The sequence below is a fragment of the Neolamprologus brichardi genome, unplaced genomic scaffold, assembly GCF_056152115.1.
Source record: "Neolamprologus brichardi isolate AB-2024 unplaced genomic scaffold, ASM5615211v1 NODE_ptg000036l+_length_2141236_cov_1, whole genome shotgun sequence".
NCBI lineage: Eukaryota > Metazoa > Chordata > Actinopteri > Cichliformes > Cichlidae > Neolamprologus > Neolamprologus brichardi.
The window spans coordinates 82,089-97,690 of record NW_028270138.1 but is presented as its reverse complement, the minus strand read 5'-3'; the positions used below and the strand labels follow the sequence as shown (position 1 = coordinate 97,690).

Below are 15,602 nucleotides of genomic sequence, written 5' to 3'. Positions count from 1 at the left end.
GTGAGCGTGCAACGTAAAGTTAGGTGAGCGTGCAACGTAAAGTTTGAATTGAGTGCGAATCGAAGCGGGTGCTCTCCAATCATTAAAAGTAACAAAGTCATTGAACACATTTATACAGTTACCTTTACGTTTATCAATCATATATCACAGATTTACAATTTTTTGTAGTACTATGCTAAAAAGCAACTACAGAGCGAAAGTCTGGGTCAAGCGCCGAGGCGACGGCAAGAACAAAGGAACCCTCGAAGCGTTAAAGCTAGCTTTGTAAGGGAATATAACGGAAAAGTATGAAACGAAAATGTTTTCTTTGTTGACTTTGTTCGCAGTGCAATTTATTTGTTGCCGGATTGTAAGATGAAAGTAGACACAATTTTGGGCTCCCACATTTTGTCCGAAACTTTACATTAACAAGTTTGTTTGTTTTTTACTGTTATTCAAATGCAACCGTGGAAATAACGAATAGAACAAAAGTCATTCATTCTTACCTTATACTAATCGTGGTGCAGGCCAGTGCAGTGCATTTGAAGGCATCTAATTCACTGATGCCTTCTCCGATCAATTCCGCTGAGAGTAAATCTAATGTCCCGCTCTACTGTACAAGACAATGGTTACCTGAAGGGATGTACCACTGTGAGAGGGGGGGCTATGGAATAGTCCAAGTGGTCGCAGCTTTAATTTCCTGCTCAACCATAAATCAATGGTTTTTCAACGTGATTGTTGTCACCTTGTCAACTATAAATAGATCAACAATCAACGATAACAGTGAATCAATGTTATTTCAATGTCAGTGTCAGGTTTCATCAGTATTTCAATGTTGTTTCAACATTGGTTTTGTGTTGACATTTCAAGCCTGACGATTCTGATGGTTCAGATGGAAAATCAACATCTGTTCAATGTCTCCTCGCTATCTGGGGCAGGTTTGACAGGACGAGCTGCAGCAACATCACAATAAGACAAAGAGGCTTGGCTGGGCCATAAACTCCACCACTGGACTGCTGCAGACTGGAAGAAGGTCTTATGGACTGATGGATCAGAATCTGGAATCCTTGGTTGTTCAGTGTTATCAAACACAGAGCAGCAACATGGTTTGTGATGTTTCCTTTGACAGTGTTGATGAAGACTGAAGGTGTTGTACTGTGTGCTGTATGACAAGGTTCCTATATAGTACGTTTCTGGTGTACTTGACCCCAAGTATTTTATTCTAGGTCTCATTCACAGCATTTACTTCCACATTCACACTACAATGAATGCATGTGGAGCACGGGGTTTAGTCTCTTGCCCAAGGATACTTTGGCATACAGTTTGTATGGAGATGAGTGTTTTTTGGTGACAGAAGGATGGCAACAAGGAAAGTCTACAAGTGGACATATTACACAGAGGATGTTGAAGCTGACGCTACCAGGTGGAAGGAAAAGAGGAAGACCTCAGAAGAGTTTTTGAATGTAAGGGGACAAACAGAGGGCACAGAGGATGACGGAAGATGATGCTAATGATGGAGTTAGATGGAGGCAGGTGATCCAATATGGCAACCCCTTAAAGGAGCAGCTGAAAGATGAAGACGACTGTTCTCAGTAACCAATTTCTCCGTTTTTCTCATTGCTTCTCTCAGTACATGTTCATAATGTTTACCATTTGATGTAGCTGTCCCTCTCAGTTCAGTCAGATGGGTGTCTGCAGTGCTTTCCCAGCTCTTTGGGTGTGGACATCTATTAAAGACTACAGAGAAAACCATGTTGGGATCATCAGCTGGTGACGAGGTGAGGTGATCGTCCTGGTTATACTAAAGTTAAAGACAAAAAGTCAAAATGATTGATCATCCATGCTGTCACATAGACTCAGATCTTCTGTTTTAAACACTGTAGTCAGCTGCAGAAAGAGGACATTAGATTTTCTCTGACAGCATTCAATACAATCTGATGTAAGGTCAAAGGTCGTCACTTGATGATGAAATAAAAACTTAAGCTAGGAATTCTTTCACACTGGGTCTTGCCAATAGTGTGTTATTTACCATAAAGTAATTCAGAGTCAGTCACATCTGAGTAATGATGTTGTAATGTATATACATTTTTACTGTGTAGCTTTCTACAGGACTGAAGGAGGTGCTGGTGAAGACTACGAGTCCTGCTTGATCCCTGCGCTGTGATGATGCATCCAGGAGACGCAGCTCGGTCCTGATGGTCTTCTCATTAGTGCTTTTCCAGGGTGAATATTGATGATAATAATATCATCACATATATTTAATCTCGGTAATATTCTGGGTATTTATATTTGAGCTATTTCTTCTATTTTGTAACTTTGTTACATAATGTATTATTTGATTTAGTTCAGTCTGTTGCTGTTCTTATTGTCTTGGCGCAGCTGTAACCACATCATTTCCTTGGGGATTAATAAAGTATAACGATTCTAATGTGAAATTTTGATCCTGTTATCAAATGAAGAGAACAAATTACACTCGTATGAAACCTGCTGCTGCTGTGTTTTTAAATCCAACGAGCTGTAGAGTGCTCATGGATCTAAAACTGTTTAAATCTTCAGTTTTATATCATCTTCAGTCTCAAGTACAACGTTTGATTTCCAGGTAATTCTTTAACAGTACTCTGATTCTTATAGTATCAAGTTAACAATCAGAATCAAACAATCAATCAGAATGACTAATAATGGCAGAAAAGCATATTTGGGAAAAATGAGAAGAACTCTCTTGTCCCATCCGCTGATCTATGACCGCATCAGACAGCAGGGGGCGAAAGAGACGTTTTGGCTTCATGTTTGTGGCGCTCTAGGTCGTCCATGGGGAAAAGGGGGCGGATTTGGCTCTTTCGGCTTTCCGTACTATACCGGTGGACGGAAACGGAGGTGTTGTTGACGCGCGGGGTTTGCTGGGAAAGTTTTAGTTTGACGCCATTTTGGATTAAGAAGCAGAGGGAGTAGTCGAAGTTGCAGGTATTTCACAGCCGTACGTGTTTTCAGCTACATCAGATCTTCACTGGGTAAGAGTCGGGGAAGGTTATGTAATAAGGGTAGAGTTAGTAAAACCGCTGCATTGAATTTACAGCAGCGATGTTGACCACAAGTTAGCATTAGCTATCGAGTTATCCGGGAAGCTAATTTAGGGTCTAACCAGGAATAAGTTGGCCAAAATCCGTTTTGTTCTGTTTCACGGAGTGACGTTAGTTCCTGCAAGCTAGTAAAACGACGTGTTACGAAATCGGATAACGTGGGTATTCACTGGTCATGTTTTCTGTTAAATGTGTGCCTGTACTCTCAGGAGTGGAGGGATTTAAGCAGTTAGGCATGACCTCCTTCCTGACCGGGAAAGCGGGTCGTGTCCACTCCCTTGATAAAGAAATATCCTAGTTTAGGAGCGGCTATCGCTTATTTACAACGCTTCAGTTTAGAAGAAGGTGAACGTTAGCGCTCATCATCTGTGGAGGTGCTCTTAAGATCTCGGGTAGGAGCTCACTTGGAGGTGGAGATTGCTGTGACCTTAAATACTCTACGGTTTTCCAGGTTGTGCTGCATGTCTTCTCCGACTTGCTGAATATTCCTGAAACGATTCAAACTTGGTGTCGATTTAGATGGAAACGAGGTTCCGAAGGTGAAGCCATTGTTCTAAACAGCTTTACTTTGGAGGTGTGGGTCGTTGTGTTGCAGTGATGTACCGTTTCTAGCACATTCTGTGGGAGACTTGGACTATTGTTCTTTAATTGCTGTTGAATTGCTTCTATTGTACTATTTTCTGTGGCTACAATAATAAAAAATAGTACACTTTAATTTTGAAATTAAGTTAAATAATAAAGGGTTGAAAGTAGGACTGCAACGATTAATGCGAATAATTTGATTATAAAATTGACTCAAATGCTTCGTTGAATGCATGGCTCTGAATTATGCAGATGAAATGTTAACTGAAGTTACAGCTCGGACGGAAGCGATACCTGCAGCAAACAGGAGTTTGAGTCTAAAGGGCGGCTTTCATTTCGAGGCTTTCGTAACATTTTTTCAGATTGAAAGTGGCATTGGGTTAATATTTAAACATATTAAAATAAAAGCTTGTTTTCGGACAGTTGGTGTCGTAAGCCCCGCCCTCTGTTCAAAGATGGCCGTTCACAGTGGACACAGATGCTTCTTTCACTCCTCTTTCCAATCATCTGTGTTCTCTGTCCAAAATGTGAACATTGGCATCCTTGAAAGAGTGACCTTCGACCTTTAGATGATGATGTCCAGCCCACAGAAACAAAAGTCTAGATAGTGACTATAAAAGCCACCGACAGAGAGCAGTCACAGGTATCACAGCTGGTGTGTTTAACCTGTTCTTTGGTGTGTGGGGAGCTTACCACAGTCTTCACGTTGACTTTTGAGCTGGTGGAATAAATTAATGGTGCTGCTACCTTTTGTGGCATAGTTTTATGGCATGTTTTGAAAAATACTGCATTTTGTTCGACATCCAAACGACAGCGAGTCTCATTCCTGAGACTTCTGCTGTCGCGGTAATTTCCCCTGTCCGGTAGTATAGAAACACGCCTGCTCGGTGTATTCCAGCCGGTAGAAATGTTTCCAGTTGGCAGGTGTGAATAAATGATGCATTTGCAGCGTGTGGTAGGAAAACAACCTCACAGTGAATCACACGCAGGCAGCTTTTACGATGCAACCATTTAACATGGAAAAACTCAGGATACATCGAGTATAGGGCTGCCACGATTAGTCGACGCATCGTTTGAAGCTTTGTAAGATCACAAAAGACGCAGGAATAAGTAGCAGGATTTAAGAGTGTAATAACGGACTGAAACAGAAGATGGCAGCACTGCATGTACAAGGACGCCAGCTGCCGTTAAACCCCGAAGAAGAAGCAGCTGTGTCCCAGAATTCATAGCGCAGCCCAGCTCAGTTTCCAACAATGGCGGCAGCTAGTTAGTTTTAATATTACTCTTATTATTCTTTCTTGGTCACAAAATAAACGTTTAACATATTTTCAGGCGAGAATGTAGCTGTGTAAACCTCAAATATCTGCTCAGTTTATCAAGACACCACATATTTTCAAAAGCGCTCCGACGTTTTCGGAGACGTCTGTTACCCACTAGCTCGATAGCTAGCCGGGAGCTAGGCTAACTAGAGCCGTGAGAACACCGGACTCCCGGCTAATCGTTTTCAAACCCACCGCCGTCTTTCGCTACTCAGGTTAAACATGATATATAAGTCACTTAGATAACTTAAATATGTTATTGTTTGGCTTTTTTCAGTATTTTATTTGTTCCTGAGTAAATCGGTTTGGCTGAGATTAAAGTTATAGTTTTTACACAGCTGAATAAACGTCAAGCAGACAGCTGATTATCAGAAGTGTGAGATGCTCGAGAATATACTCCGGTGTCCTGTTATATTTTAGATAGCAAGGAGTTTATTAAACTTCACCGAAACAATCTGCAAACTTCATTAAAATTTAATAAACTATCATCTTGTCTTTATTTTTAAAGCTTAAAGCTGTAAGGTGAGCAGATGCATGCTGATGCAATAAGCTGTACATTTTACGTCCAATGGATGATGATCTGATTAGTCGACTATCAAAATAATCATTTGTAGCAGCCCTAATCGAGTATATTCGATATATCACCCGCCCCTACCCGAGGGTTGGACGCTGAATTATTGATATTATTAATAATAATAATTACCATCTACACCATCACGTCTTGTTTTCAGCAGCACAAAAGTGTTGCATCAAAGCACAGGGCAAACTTGAGAATACTAATATGTTTGCTTTCCTTCATTGCAGACACGCTTGGTCTTTTAAAGGTTTACAGACACAAACTCACTCGCTCACTTGTCCCATCAGTCGTCCCTTCAAGGCGGTGAATCGCCCGTTTAACGAACTAGTGAAGCATAATCTGTCAGTGCCATCAACTCCTGCTGTGCTTTACCAGCTCCTTTTTTTTCCAAGCAGTTTTGAATGTAATGGGAGAGAGAATAACAATCATTGACTCTGTATATAGAAATAATAATCATAGCATTACTATAAGGACTCACAAATGTCAGCAGATTTGTGAAGGCCGATTGCTGAAATGATTGAATGGACATAAGAGAATGTAGTGCACTGGGAAAGTATTCCAGGTGTGTTGTTAGCAGCCTGGACAACCACAGATGGTCCCACAGCCGCTCTGTGTGCTTAGCTGGTTCCTGGTTTGACATTCAAGTTCGGTCTTTGTTTGATCAGACCAGAGAATTTTCTCAAGTCCTTCAGGTGCTTTTTTGGCAAACTCCAGGTGACTCACGTCTTACAGAGTCACTTCTGTCGGGTGACTTTACCATGCAGGCCTAATTCTTGTAGTGCTGCAGAAAGGGTTGTCCTTTGCGAGGTTCTGCTGGAGCTCTGTCAGCGTGACCATCAGGTCTCTGTCCCTGCCTGACTAAGGCCCTCGTACCGCGATTGCTCAGATTGGCAGGGCAGTCACCTCTAGGAAGAGTCCAGGTGGTTCCAAACGTCTTCCATGGAGGCCAGTGTGCTAACTGGGAGCTTCAAGCTGCAACAAGTTTTTTTATGTACCGTTCCCCATTCTACTTCTCCCGCGTACACTTTGCTTGTTGATGTCATTTCGTATGTTGTAAACTAAAATGTACCGAGGCTTCAGCGTGGTGGTGACTGCATCAATGTGCTTAAATCCTCAGACACAATGGCGAGTCCAGGGAAAGACAACTACAGGATGAAGAGCTATAAGAACAAAGCGCTGAATCCTCAGGAAATGCGTCGAAGGAGAGAAGAGGAAGGAATTCAGCTACGCAAACAAAAAAGAGAGGAGCAGGTGATCTTTGCTAACTCAAGCTCCCATTAAAGAGTTGTGTCCATGTGGCTTCTTCCTCACTCTGTGTGTTTGCTTAACATTGATTTTGCTGAGCTTTTGTTTTTTGACTGGTTTGTGTTTCTCTCTTTGCTACTGATTCTTCTCCGTCTCCATTGTCAGTCTGGACTTCTTTACAATATTCAGGCTGCATCTCTGCTCTCATCACCACTGTCTCCTGCAGCCGTGCATTTCTTTAATGTGTCGTTTGACTTTGTCTGTATGACTGCAGCTGTTCAAGAGAAGAAATGTCTGCATACCTTCAGCTGATGACTCCATGCAGGAATGTCCGATCCAAGATCCGGACATCAGCTCCACAGTACCCATCACAGGTGTAAGTAACCGCCTCTCCCTGTAGGTTTGCTGTGCTGGAGTCTGAACTCAACATGAACTCTGATGTGTTTGTGCAGGATGGAGTCATAACAGCAGATATGATTCAGATGATCTTTTCTGAAGACCCCGACCATCAACTAATTGCTACACAGAAATTCAGAAAATTGCTTTCCAAAGGTGTGTCTCTGTGACGTTTAATGAAGATTCGTGTTTCTGTAGCCGGTTTTCTAAAAGAGAAATAACAGAGAAGCTTCAAAGTTATTTTATTCTGCTCTCACTTGGCTCTGTGTGCAGCTTCTGTAACGCCTCGTTTCTACAGGCGCAGCGCTGCCTCAGTATCAAAATACTAAAGTAATCATTATCAATGTTGCACCACACCTGCACTGGTTACACAACAGAGATTAAACCAACAGAAACACAAAATGACCTGAAAAAGAAATCTCGCTCTTTGACGTATTTTTCTGCAGAACACAAATCTAATAGGTTTTCTGAGCCTGTTGTTCTGTCTGTGAAATGCTTTTAAGCCTTCAGCAGGTTTGTGCTCAGTGTTCACTTGTTCTTTTGCACAGAGCCCAGCCCCCCCATAGATGAAGTCATTTCCACTCCTGGTGTTGTGACTCGGTTTGTGGATTTTCTGCAGCGGAGTGAAAACTGCACACTGCAGGTCAGAGAATGCAACACTGTGCACATCAACCTGAGAGCATCAGGACATCTGAATGTTTCACTGTCAGATAACAGACGTGTTCCTGCAGCAATTTACACATTGCTTTATTATGAATCATATTTATATGTATTTAATAATAATAACAGCTAGAATATTGAAATGACTGGTAGGAGTTACACAGCTATTGTGAGCATTGAACTTCCTGTTGTATCGGGTAAAACTGTTGTTGTTGTCGTCTTATTGTACGCGGTGTGCTCGTAACAGTTCGAAGCAGCCTGGGCACTGACCAACATCGCCTCTGGGACCTTCCTGCACACCAAGGTTGTGATTGAAACAGGAGCTGTTCCCATTTTCATTGAACTGCTGAACTCAGAGTACGAGGATGTGCAGGAACAGGTGAGAGTCACACGATGATACCTGCTTAGTTACAGGTAATCTGCTCATCTATACACAAAACTAGCCTGAAGAGCATCCAGGGAGTTGCCATCGGTATCGTGGATGTTGAGTTTTTCTAACAGTTTCAGGACTTTTGAGAGGCACAAACCTGAATGTGTGTAAACGGCTGTCAGTGTTTGACAGGACGAGTTTCAGTGTCAAAGGCTAACTGTTGGGCTGTAACGTAGTTGAAGCATGTCGGCTGTGTTTCAGGCAGTGTGGGCTCTGGGGAACATAGCGGGCGATAATGCTGAGTGCAGAGACTACGTCCTCAACTGTGGCATCCTCCCATCGTTACAGCAGTAAGTGTTCGTCGTGTGTCTGCGTTTGTCTGTCAGAGCTGCGCTAACAGCTGCTCCGCTCTGTGCAGGCTGCTCGCTAAATCCAACCGTCTCACAACAACCCGCAACGCAGTGTGGGCTCTGTCCAACCTGTGCAGGGGGAAGAACCCACCACCGGATTTTGCAAAGGTCAGTCACTGTTATTGAGTCACTGAATACTGGAGCTCATTTCCTTCCTCCTTCTTAAAGTCAGATTTCCTGTCCTGATCATCCGGCTCCAATATTAAATCGTCCCCTTGTCTGTGTTATTTGTCAGGTGTCTCCTTGTCTCAACGTTTTGTCCAGGCTGCTGTTCAGCAGTGATCCAGATGTGCTGGCCGATGCCTGCTGGGCTCTCTCCTACCTGTCTGACGGCCCCAATGAAAAGATCCAGACGGTCATCGACTCCGGGGTCTGCCGCAGGCTGGTCGAGCTGCTCATGTACGACGCTGACATAATCTTTGGTTCTTGTTGTTTTTTAAATGAAAGTTGCTCCCTAAATGTAAGAGCTGATTGTGCTGTGACAAGCTTTGAGTGTTCACGTAGCTGTGAAGCAGTTTCAGCCCTCTGCTCTTTGCAGCATTGAAGGGCTGTTGAGCCAAAACAGAACGTTGGATTGGATTTAAATGTCATGAGTGTAGTTGAGTTACGAACTGGCTGGACATGGTCCTTCACAATTTTCTGGGAGACAGCTGAAATAATTCTTCCGTCAGTCATGGAGAACACTGGCCATCTGCCCAGTTGGGTTAATTGAAGGGACGCTCCACACCAGCCCTATAAGTGCTGACACGATACTGTATTACCCAATCAACACACTGAAGTGCCACAAAGTAAATAAACGGCAGACGAAAATGACGCAGACTGAATGATCAGCACGCGAGCATGAGCGTTTCCAGTGTGGACGTGGAGACCAAAACGCTGTTTTCAAGTTTATCCAGGTCGGTGTAGCCTGAGAGGAATATTCCTTTATATAGTAAAGGCAGCATGTTGAATGGTATCAGCTTAGACTGAGATCAGGTCAGATCGAGGGTGGTGACACTTAACACTTTAAAGCCGGTCAGAGCAGCACGCTCCGTTTTGCGTAACTATTTTTAAATCCCGGTAGCTCTGCAACCACGTAAGCTAGCGCAATTATTTTTTTTGCATATGAAACCGGAGGAGTTGTACTTACATCTTATGCCATCAGCTTGTCCTCGGTCACAGTTTCCTTCCACATATAGCTTTGCAAAAACTGCATAAAAAGCGCTGCTTTTTTGCAAATTTGCATTATAATATTTATTTTTGTTTTTCCTGCAGTGTATAAAAATTGGTGTATTTCAAAAATAAAACTATGAAGACACTCAAAATAAATTTCCTGTGGTGGGAAACTATTTTGTGCAACTTTTTTGTATTTACAGTTTTGAGGGATAAGCCTCTTAAATTTCTCTAACTAGAAATATATGTTAAAAAAACAAAAACGTGTTTATTGCACTTTTTTGCAATTTATGTAATTACTATGCACTTAATGCAGACATATTATTAAAATCTGGGCTGTAATGGTTGTATTGATGTATAGCAACTTGAAATGCTCCCAAAAATGGCTCCACAGCATGTAAACATATAATATAAGCTCTGGCGGACTTGGTTCTATGGTAGGTCTTAAAGGGTTAAAGGCAGCCAAAAGAAGAAAACTGAAACAATAATAAACAAAGTGCTCTGGTGAATAAAAACTGATGTTGGATTTAAAAAGAAGGGCTCAGCATGTGAGGCTTTCAGGGTTGAACAGAAATGTTGGATTAACAGTCGACGGTATTAGTTTGCCCTGCAATGAGCCTATTCATGCACCGTATCTAAGCTCCAGCTTTCATTGGTGGTCTGAAACTTCCAGAGTCACAGATTCTTTTCTGATGTTTTGTTGTCTGAGAGCGTTTGTTCTGTTCATCTGTTTCCTTTGGGAGACGCAGCGTCCAGTGGAACACAATCAGCTTGCTCTGATTTCGTTCTCTGGACCATTTGAAGCATCAAACTTTGTTTTATTTTATGGCGTAACATTGTTGCATAGAGAATCTGTCGTTTCTGACCCGTCCACGCTCTGCACGTCTCACCATGTGCCTCCTGTTTCCAGGCACAGTGACTACAAGGTCGTTTCTCCCGCCTTGCGTGCAGTGGGAAACATCGTGACAGGAGATGACATCCAGACTCAGGTACAGCCTGCTTCTTTCATCGGTGCTGCTCGGCCTTTTCTCGCTGACTCATTAAGATCTTTGGCTCCTCTGCTTTCGTCTCAGGTAATCTTGAACTGTTCAGCGCTGCCGTGTTTGCTCCACCTTCTCAGCAGCCCTAAGGAGTCCATCAAGAAGGAGGCGTGCTGGACCGTGTCCAACATCACAGCAGGAAACAGAGCTCAGATTCAGGTATTCTGCGTCGTCGTCTGCGTTTGTCGTGGCGAGATGAAGAGCTGCCGTTCTTTGCTGCTGACCACATTTTTCTGTTTTTGTCAGAACGTCATTGACGCCAACATCTTTCCAGTACTGATCGAGATCCTTCAGAAGGCCGAGTTCCGCACAAGAAAGGAGGCTGCGTGGGCGATCACAAACGCCACCTCCGGGGGCACGCCCTCACAGATAAAGTGTGTTTACCAGACGTACCCGCCCTCGTCTTAAAAACACAGAGATGTGAAGATTCCTCCTTACGTAGTTCTGGTTTCCCACAAAGACAAAGCTTGAGTCACAGTTCAGTGCGAGTAGTTTCACCATGTGATGAGTCATCAAAATCCACCAATGTTAGCTGAGCGCTGCTTCAGATGGTGCACCACACTCTGAGCTTTCCTACAAACACCACACGGATGTTAATGTGACGCAAACAGATCTGAAATATTTCACACGTTCATATATTTGGTTTGTCAGATTTCACTGTGCTGGGAATTCTCTGCACATTTGCACAACAGGAATTGGTGGAAATCCAAAACTGTCGTACTTTGTAAACAAAGTGAAATCCTGCTGAGGACTGACGTTTGTGCTCTCTGCGACAGGTATCTGGTGTCCCTGAATGCCATCAAACCCATGTGCGACCTGCTGACGGTGATGGACTCTAAGATTGTTCAGGTGTCCCTGAACGGTTTGGAGAACATCCTCAGACTGGGAGATCAGGAAGCCAAACAGAACGGAACCGGCATCAATCCGTACTGCGCTCTGATTGAGGAAGCTTACGGTAATGCTGGGAAACCACCAACACAACATTCATGAGCTTTTTTCACTCTCAGAAAAGTGGAAACGTTCTTTCGTCTCACGTTTGGTTCCACACCCACCGTGTGTTCACTGCAGCTCGGTGGTTGTTTCTTTCTTGGCGCCTCTTTGTAACCGAGCGTGTTTCCAAGAACGTCTAAGTTTATATAAAAGTGTGAAATAAAAGTGAAAGCTTTGTTTAGGAAGTATGTGTGTGAGGGGAGAAGGCAACGTTTGGACATTTTAAGAATCACAAGCTTTTTTAGCATGTTGGTACTTTTGTCTCACACTCCCATCCTCCCTGACTACAGTCTCAGGTAAATGGCATTTGTATAGCGCTTTTCTAGTCCTTAAGGACCCCAAAGCGCTTCACACTACATTCACCCATTCACACACTGGTGATGGCAGCTACATTGTAGCCACAGCCGCCCTGGGGCGCACTGACAGAGGCGAGGCTGCCGGACACTGGCGCCACCGGGCCCTCTGACCACCACCAGTAGGCAAACATGGGGTTAGTATCTTGCAGCCTGGGATCGAACCACAGACCTTCTGATTAGTGGCTGACCTGCTCTGCCACCTGAGCTACAGCCACCCTATTTTGTATCATGGGGGTGTATCATTTTTAACATCAAAGGTTGGAGGTTAGACCCTCTGTCCCGCCTCTGTCCACATCTTTGGAGTGAAATCATTTCTGATCGGGGCGACCGTGGCTCAGGGGGTTGGGAAGCGCATCTGTAACCGGAAGGTCGCTGGTTCAATCCCCGGGCTCTCTGTCCTGTCCTACCGCCTACTGGTGACGGCCAGAGGGGCCGATGGCGCGATATGGCAGCCTCGCCTCTGTCAGTCTGCCCCAGGGCAGCTGTAGCTGCCTCCACCAGTGTGTGGATGAATAGTGGCATTGTAAAGCGCTTTGAGTGCCTTGAAAAGCGCTATATAAATCCAATTCATTATTGTTATTATTATTATTGATCACTTACAAGAAATTTAAATTAGCAGCATTTCTGCATCGATGATTAAAATGAATGAAGAAGATAAACGGACTGGTTCTTGTGTAGCGTGTTTCTAATCTGCTCGCAGACTCCCAAGCTTTTTTACCACACACGCACACACACACGCACACACGCACACACGCACACACGCACACACACGCGCACACACACACGCGCACACACGCACACACACACACACACACACACACACACACGCACACACGCACACACGCACACACGCACACACGCACACACACGCGCACACACACGCGCACACACACACACACACACACACACACACACACACACACTGCTGGATGCAGTGGAGAGGAACTCAGGGTTCAGTATCTGCCCTGCTGTACTTTAGCACACAGACTGGAGCAGACAGGGATGGAAACACTTTGATTAGAAATGGCTGCTGTAACATGCTCACAGGAGTTTTCTGTCACTCAGTGTTGAAACTTCTGTGTGAAGATTGTCAGAAATGTGAGATTTGTGCGTTTGCTTCCCTTCTTTCAGGATTGGACAAGATTGAGTTCTTGCAGAGCCACGAGAACCAGGAGATCTACCAGAAGGCCTTCGACCTGATCGAACACTACTTCGGTGTGGAGGAAGAGGACGCCAGCCTGGCTCCACAGGTGGATCAGAATCAAGGCCAGTTTGTCTTCCAGCAACAGGAAGGACCCATGGAGGGTTTCCAGCTTTAATCCCACTGCACTTCCTCAGTTCGGTCCTGTTGGACTTGGAGCGTCTCTGCAGCAGACCCGTCTCTTCTCTGCTGTGCAGGACCTTCACGTGTACTACGCCTGATTGTGAAAATAGAGATCAAACGTTTGGCTCCTCTGGAGTCCTAAATAGAGAGCTGAGCTTTACCTGTGTCCGTACCGTCAATAAAACGTCTCTGCCATCGAGAGCCGACTCAAGTTAAAAGGTTTTGAAACCTTGTTTTCAAATTTAGTGCAAAATCACAACGTTGAGCTTTCAGTGGTGTTTTTTTAATCATTCGAAGTGTTGATATTTATGTCTCCAAGCCATCATCCATATCCCTTTGTGAATGTGAAACTACCTCTTCAGTCTCCAGAAAGAAGAGAGGAGAGAACACCGAGCTTTGCTTCATTTTTCCATCGGTGTGGAAATCTGAAAGGAAATCCGGATCCGAGATGTTCAGATTCACCCGTAGAACAACACTACTGTGTGTCCCAGCGCTGCCGTCTGCAGCAGCACATCCACATCTGCTTTCTAAAGGACTTGAAGAACGGAGGGCTGCTGAGCACGTTAGAAACAGGAGAGTCGGAGCTTCTTTCCTCACTGACAGCAGCTTCCTGGATCTGTGACAGTGTTCGCTTTTCATTGCTGCTAATTTCAAATGTTCTTTCAGTTGATCCGCAAGTTATCAGGACGTGGCAGTAATGTCTGTGACACGATGCTGTGTGCAAAACTCTTCCCGTGAGGTTGTTCAGTTTTCCGGTTTTCTGTCTTAAATTATTTCTGCCTGCTGTGATGGGATTTCCTGAGCGACCTGGAGGGTTTGTATATTATATATACATGTAAGAAAGTGCAAAGACGATATTTAAGTGGCTGTGGGGATAGGTTATATGCAATATTTTTTCTGCTTGATATGCAGTTTTGACAGTTTCATTTTGAACTTTGGATATTTCCACTTTATTTTTTCATGTTTTGTTGTGGTCGAGGTCTTAAGGAGGAAGCGGCGGCTTCTCTCCTTCTTCGAGCTCCGCCCCCGAACACTTTTGATACGTGTCGATTTGAGTGCAGTGACATCAACTGGACGCAGAATCAGTCTATATTTATGTGAAGCAAAACTATTTGTAATGCAGAATTTACATCAAGCACATTCAATCATATAGTTTTCTAATATTTCTGCTTTCTCTGTTTTTCTTTTTGTAGTTTTTGGGTTTGTTTCCTGTTTGGAAGTTAATTTGCTGTGTTCTCGTCGCTCGTGTTCATGTATTTAATTGTCAACAGCCGATGTACAACAGTGTGATACTATAATGTGCAGCCTGTGTGGTTCCTGACACACACACCTGATGGTGGAGGCTGTTGTAGTCACTGATCATGTGTGAGGCTGCAGCTATATGATGTAAAAAAAAATAATTAAATGTATCCATTGGATAAAAACGATGTGAGCTGTGAGTTTTCTGGAGGAAAGTTCTCCTGTTTGACAAACAGCAGGTGTTCCTGTGGAGATGGAGTCAGATGGTTTCAAAGCCTCGCTGTGACCTTTGACCTCTGACCTGTGACCTGTGTTTCAAGCTGAAGCTCCGGCACGCGTCAAAGAGTCGCACAGCTTCAGAAACACTGGGCCGAGGCATGCTGAACAGTCACGTGATCGATGACGTCCGAACCTTATTCAGTGTTTTATAAGGAGCTGAACCACTGGCAGGATGTGTGCTGTGTTTGGGTGATTTAGTGCGCGAGGTTGTGGGGACGCTCTGCCTGTTCCTAAATAAAAACCAGTTCAATTTTATTTAGCAACAGTCACATCAAGACGTGTTATAGCGTGAGGCAGACCTTACAGTAATAACTGCTGATAATAAATCATCAGCGATTCTGCTCCCAGCTCTAAACACAAACACTGCAATTATAGAAGTTATAGTTTATATAAAAGCATCTGTCTGCTGGTAAATTACATAATCAGGTGGAGACAGGACCTCACCTACTACAGAGGTTCCCAAAGTTTGGGGCCCGCCCCCTAGGGGGGTGCAGAGCCATTTCAGGGGGGGTGTGAAAAGGGGGAAAAAAAACCCTAAATGCTTGGACACTGCTAGCACGGGCGCCTACAGAACCGCAAAGCAGGAGATGAAGCATCGCTGAACATG

The 15,602-nt window shown here is 44.0% G+C and overlaps 1 protein-coding gene and 1 long non-coding RNA gene across 3 annotated transcripts; one reads left to right on the top strand and one right to left on the bottom strand.

The window, feature by feature from the left end:
- Positions 1–1,452: 1,452 nt before the first annotated feature.
- LOC148094542 (uncharacterized) lies at positions 1,453–3,645 on the bottom strand. The gene is made up of 3 exons (XR_015718468.1): positions 3,461–3,645; positions 1,630–1,780; positions 1,453–1,545 (listed from the first exon to the last, which is right to left on the bottom strand). It is a non-coding gene; the product is annotated as an uncharacterized LOC148094542 (long non-coding RNA).
- On the top strand, positions 2,844–14,897 carry LOC102786319 (importin subunit alpha-6). 2 transcript variants are annotated; one of them, XM_087837544.1, is made up of 14 exons: positions 2,844–2,940; positions 6,652–6,785; positions 7,054–7,155; positions 7,232–7,331; positions 7,724–7,818; positions 8,083–8,214; positions 8,467–8,555; positions 8,624–8,723; positions 8,851–9,014; positions 10,678–10,756; positions 10,841–10,966; positions 11,054–11,181; positions 11,584–11,762; positions 13,285–14,897. In XM_087837544.1, exons 2-14 carry the CDS (start codon positions 6,657–6,659, stop codon positions 13,470–13,472), a joined length of 1,611 nt encoding a protein of 536 aa, XP_087693670.1. In that variant the 5' UTR covers positions 2,844–2,940; positions 6,652–6,656; the 3' UTR covers positions 13,473–14,897. The 2 variants fall into 2 exon arrangements, with proteins under 2 accessions (XP_087693670.1, XP_087693669.1); XM_087837543.1 differs by having other exon boundaries at positions 2,853–2,987.
- Positions 14,898–15,602: the final 705 nt, after the last annotated feature.

What these genes read in the sequence shown, in the direction of transcription:
- LOC102786319 (XM_087837544.1), top strand. Translation starts at nt 6,657, where the DNA reads ATGGCGAGTCCAGGGAAAGACAACTACAGGATGAAGAGCTATAAGAAC. An exon ending in AACAAAAAAGAGAGGAGCAG is followed by an intron (nt 6,786 to 7,053) that starts GTGATCTTTGCT and finishes GTATGACTGCAG; the next exon opens with CTGTTCAAGAGAAGAAATGT. An exon ending in GAGATGACATCCAGACTCAG is followed by an intron (nt 10,757 to 10,840) that starts GTACAGCCTGCT and finishes CTTTCGTCTCAG; the next exon opens with GTAATCTTGAACTGTTCAGC.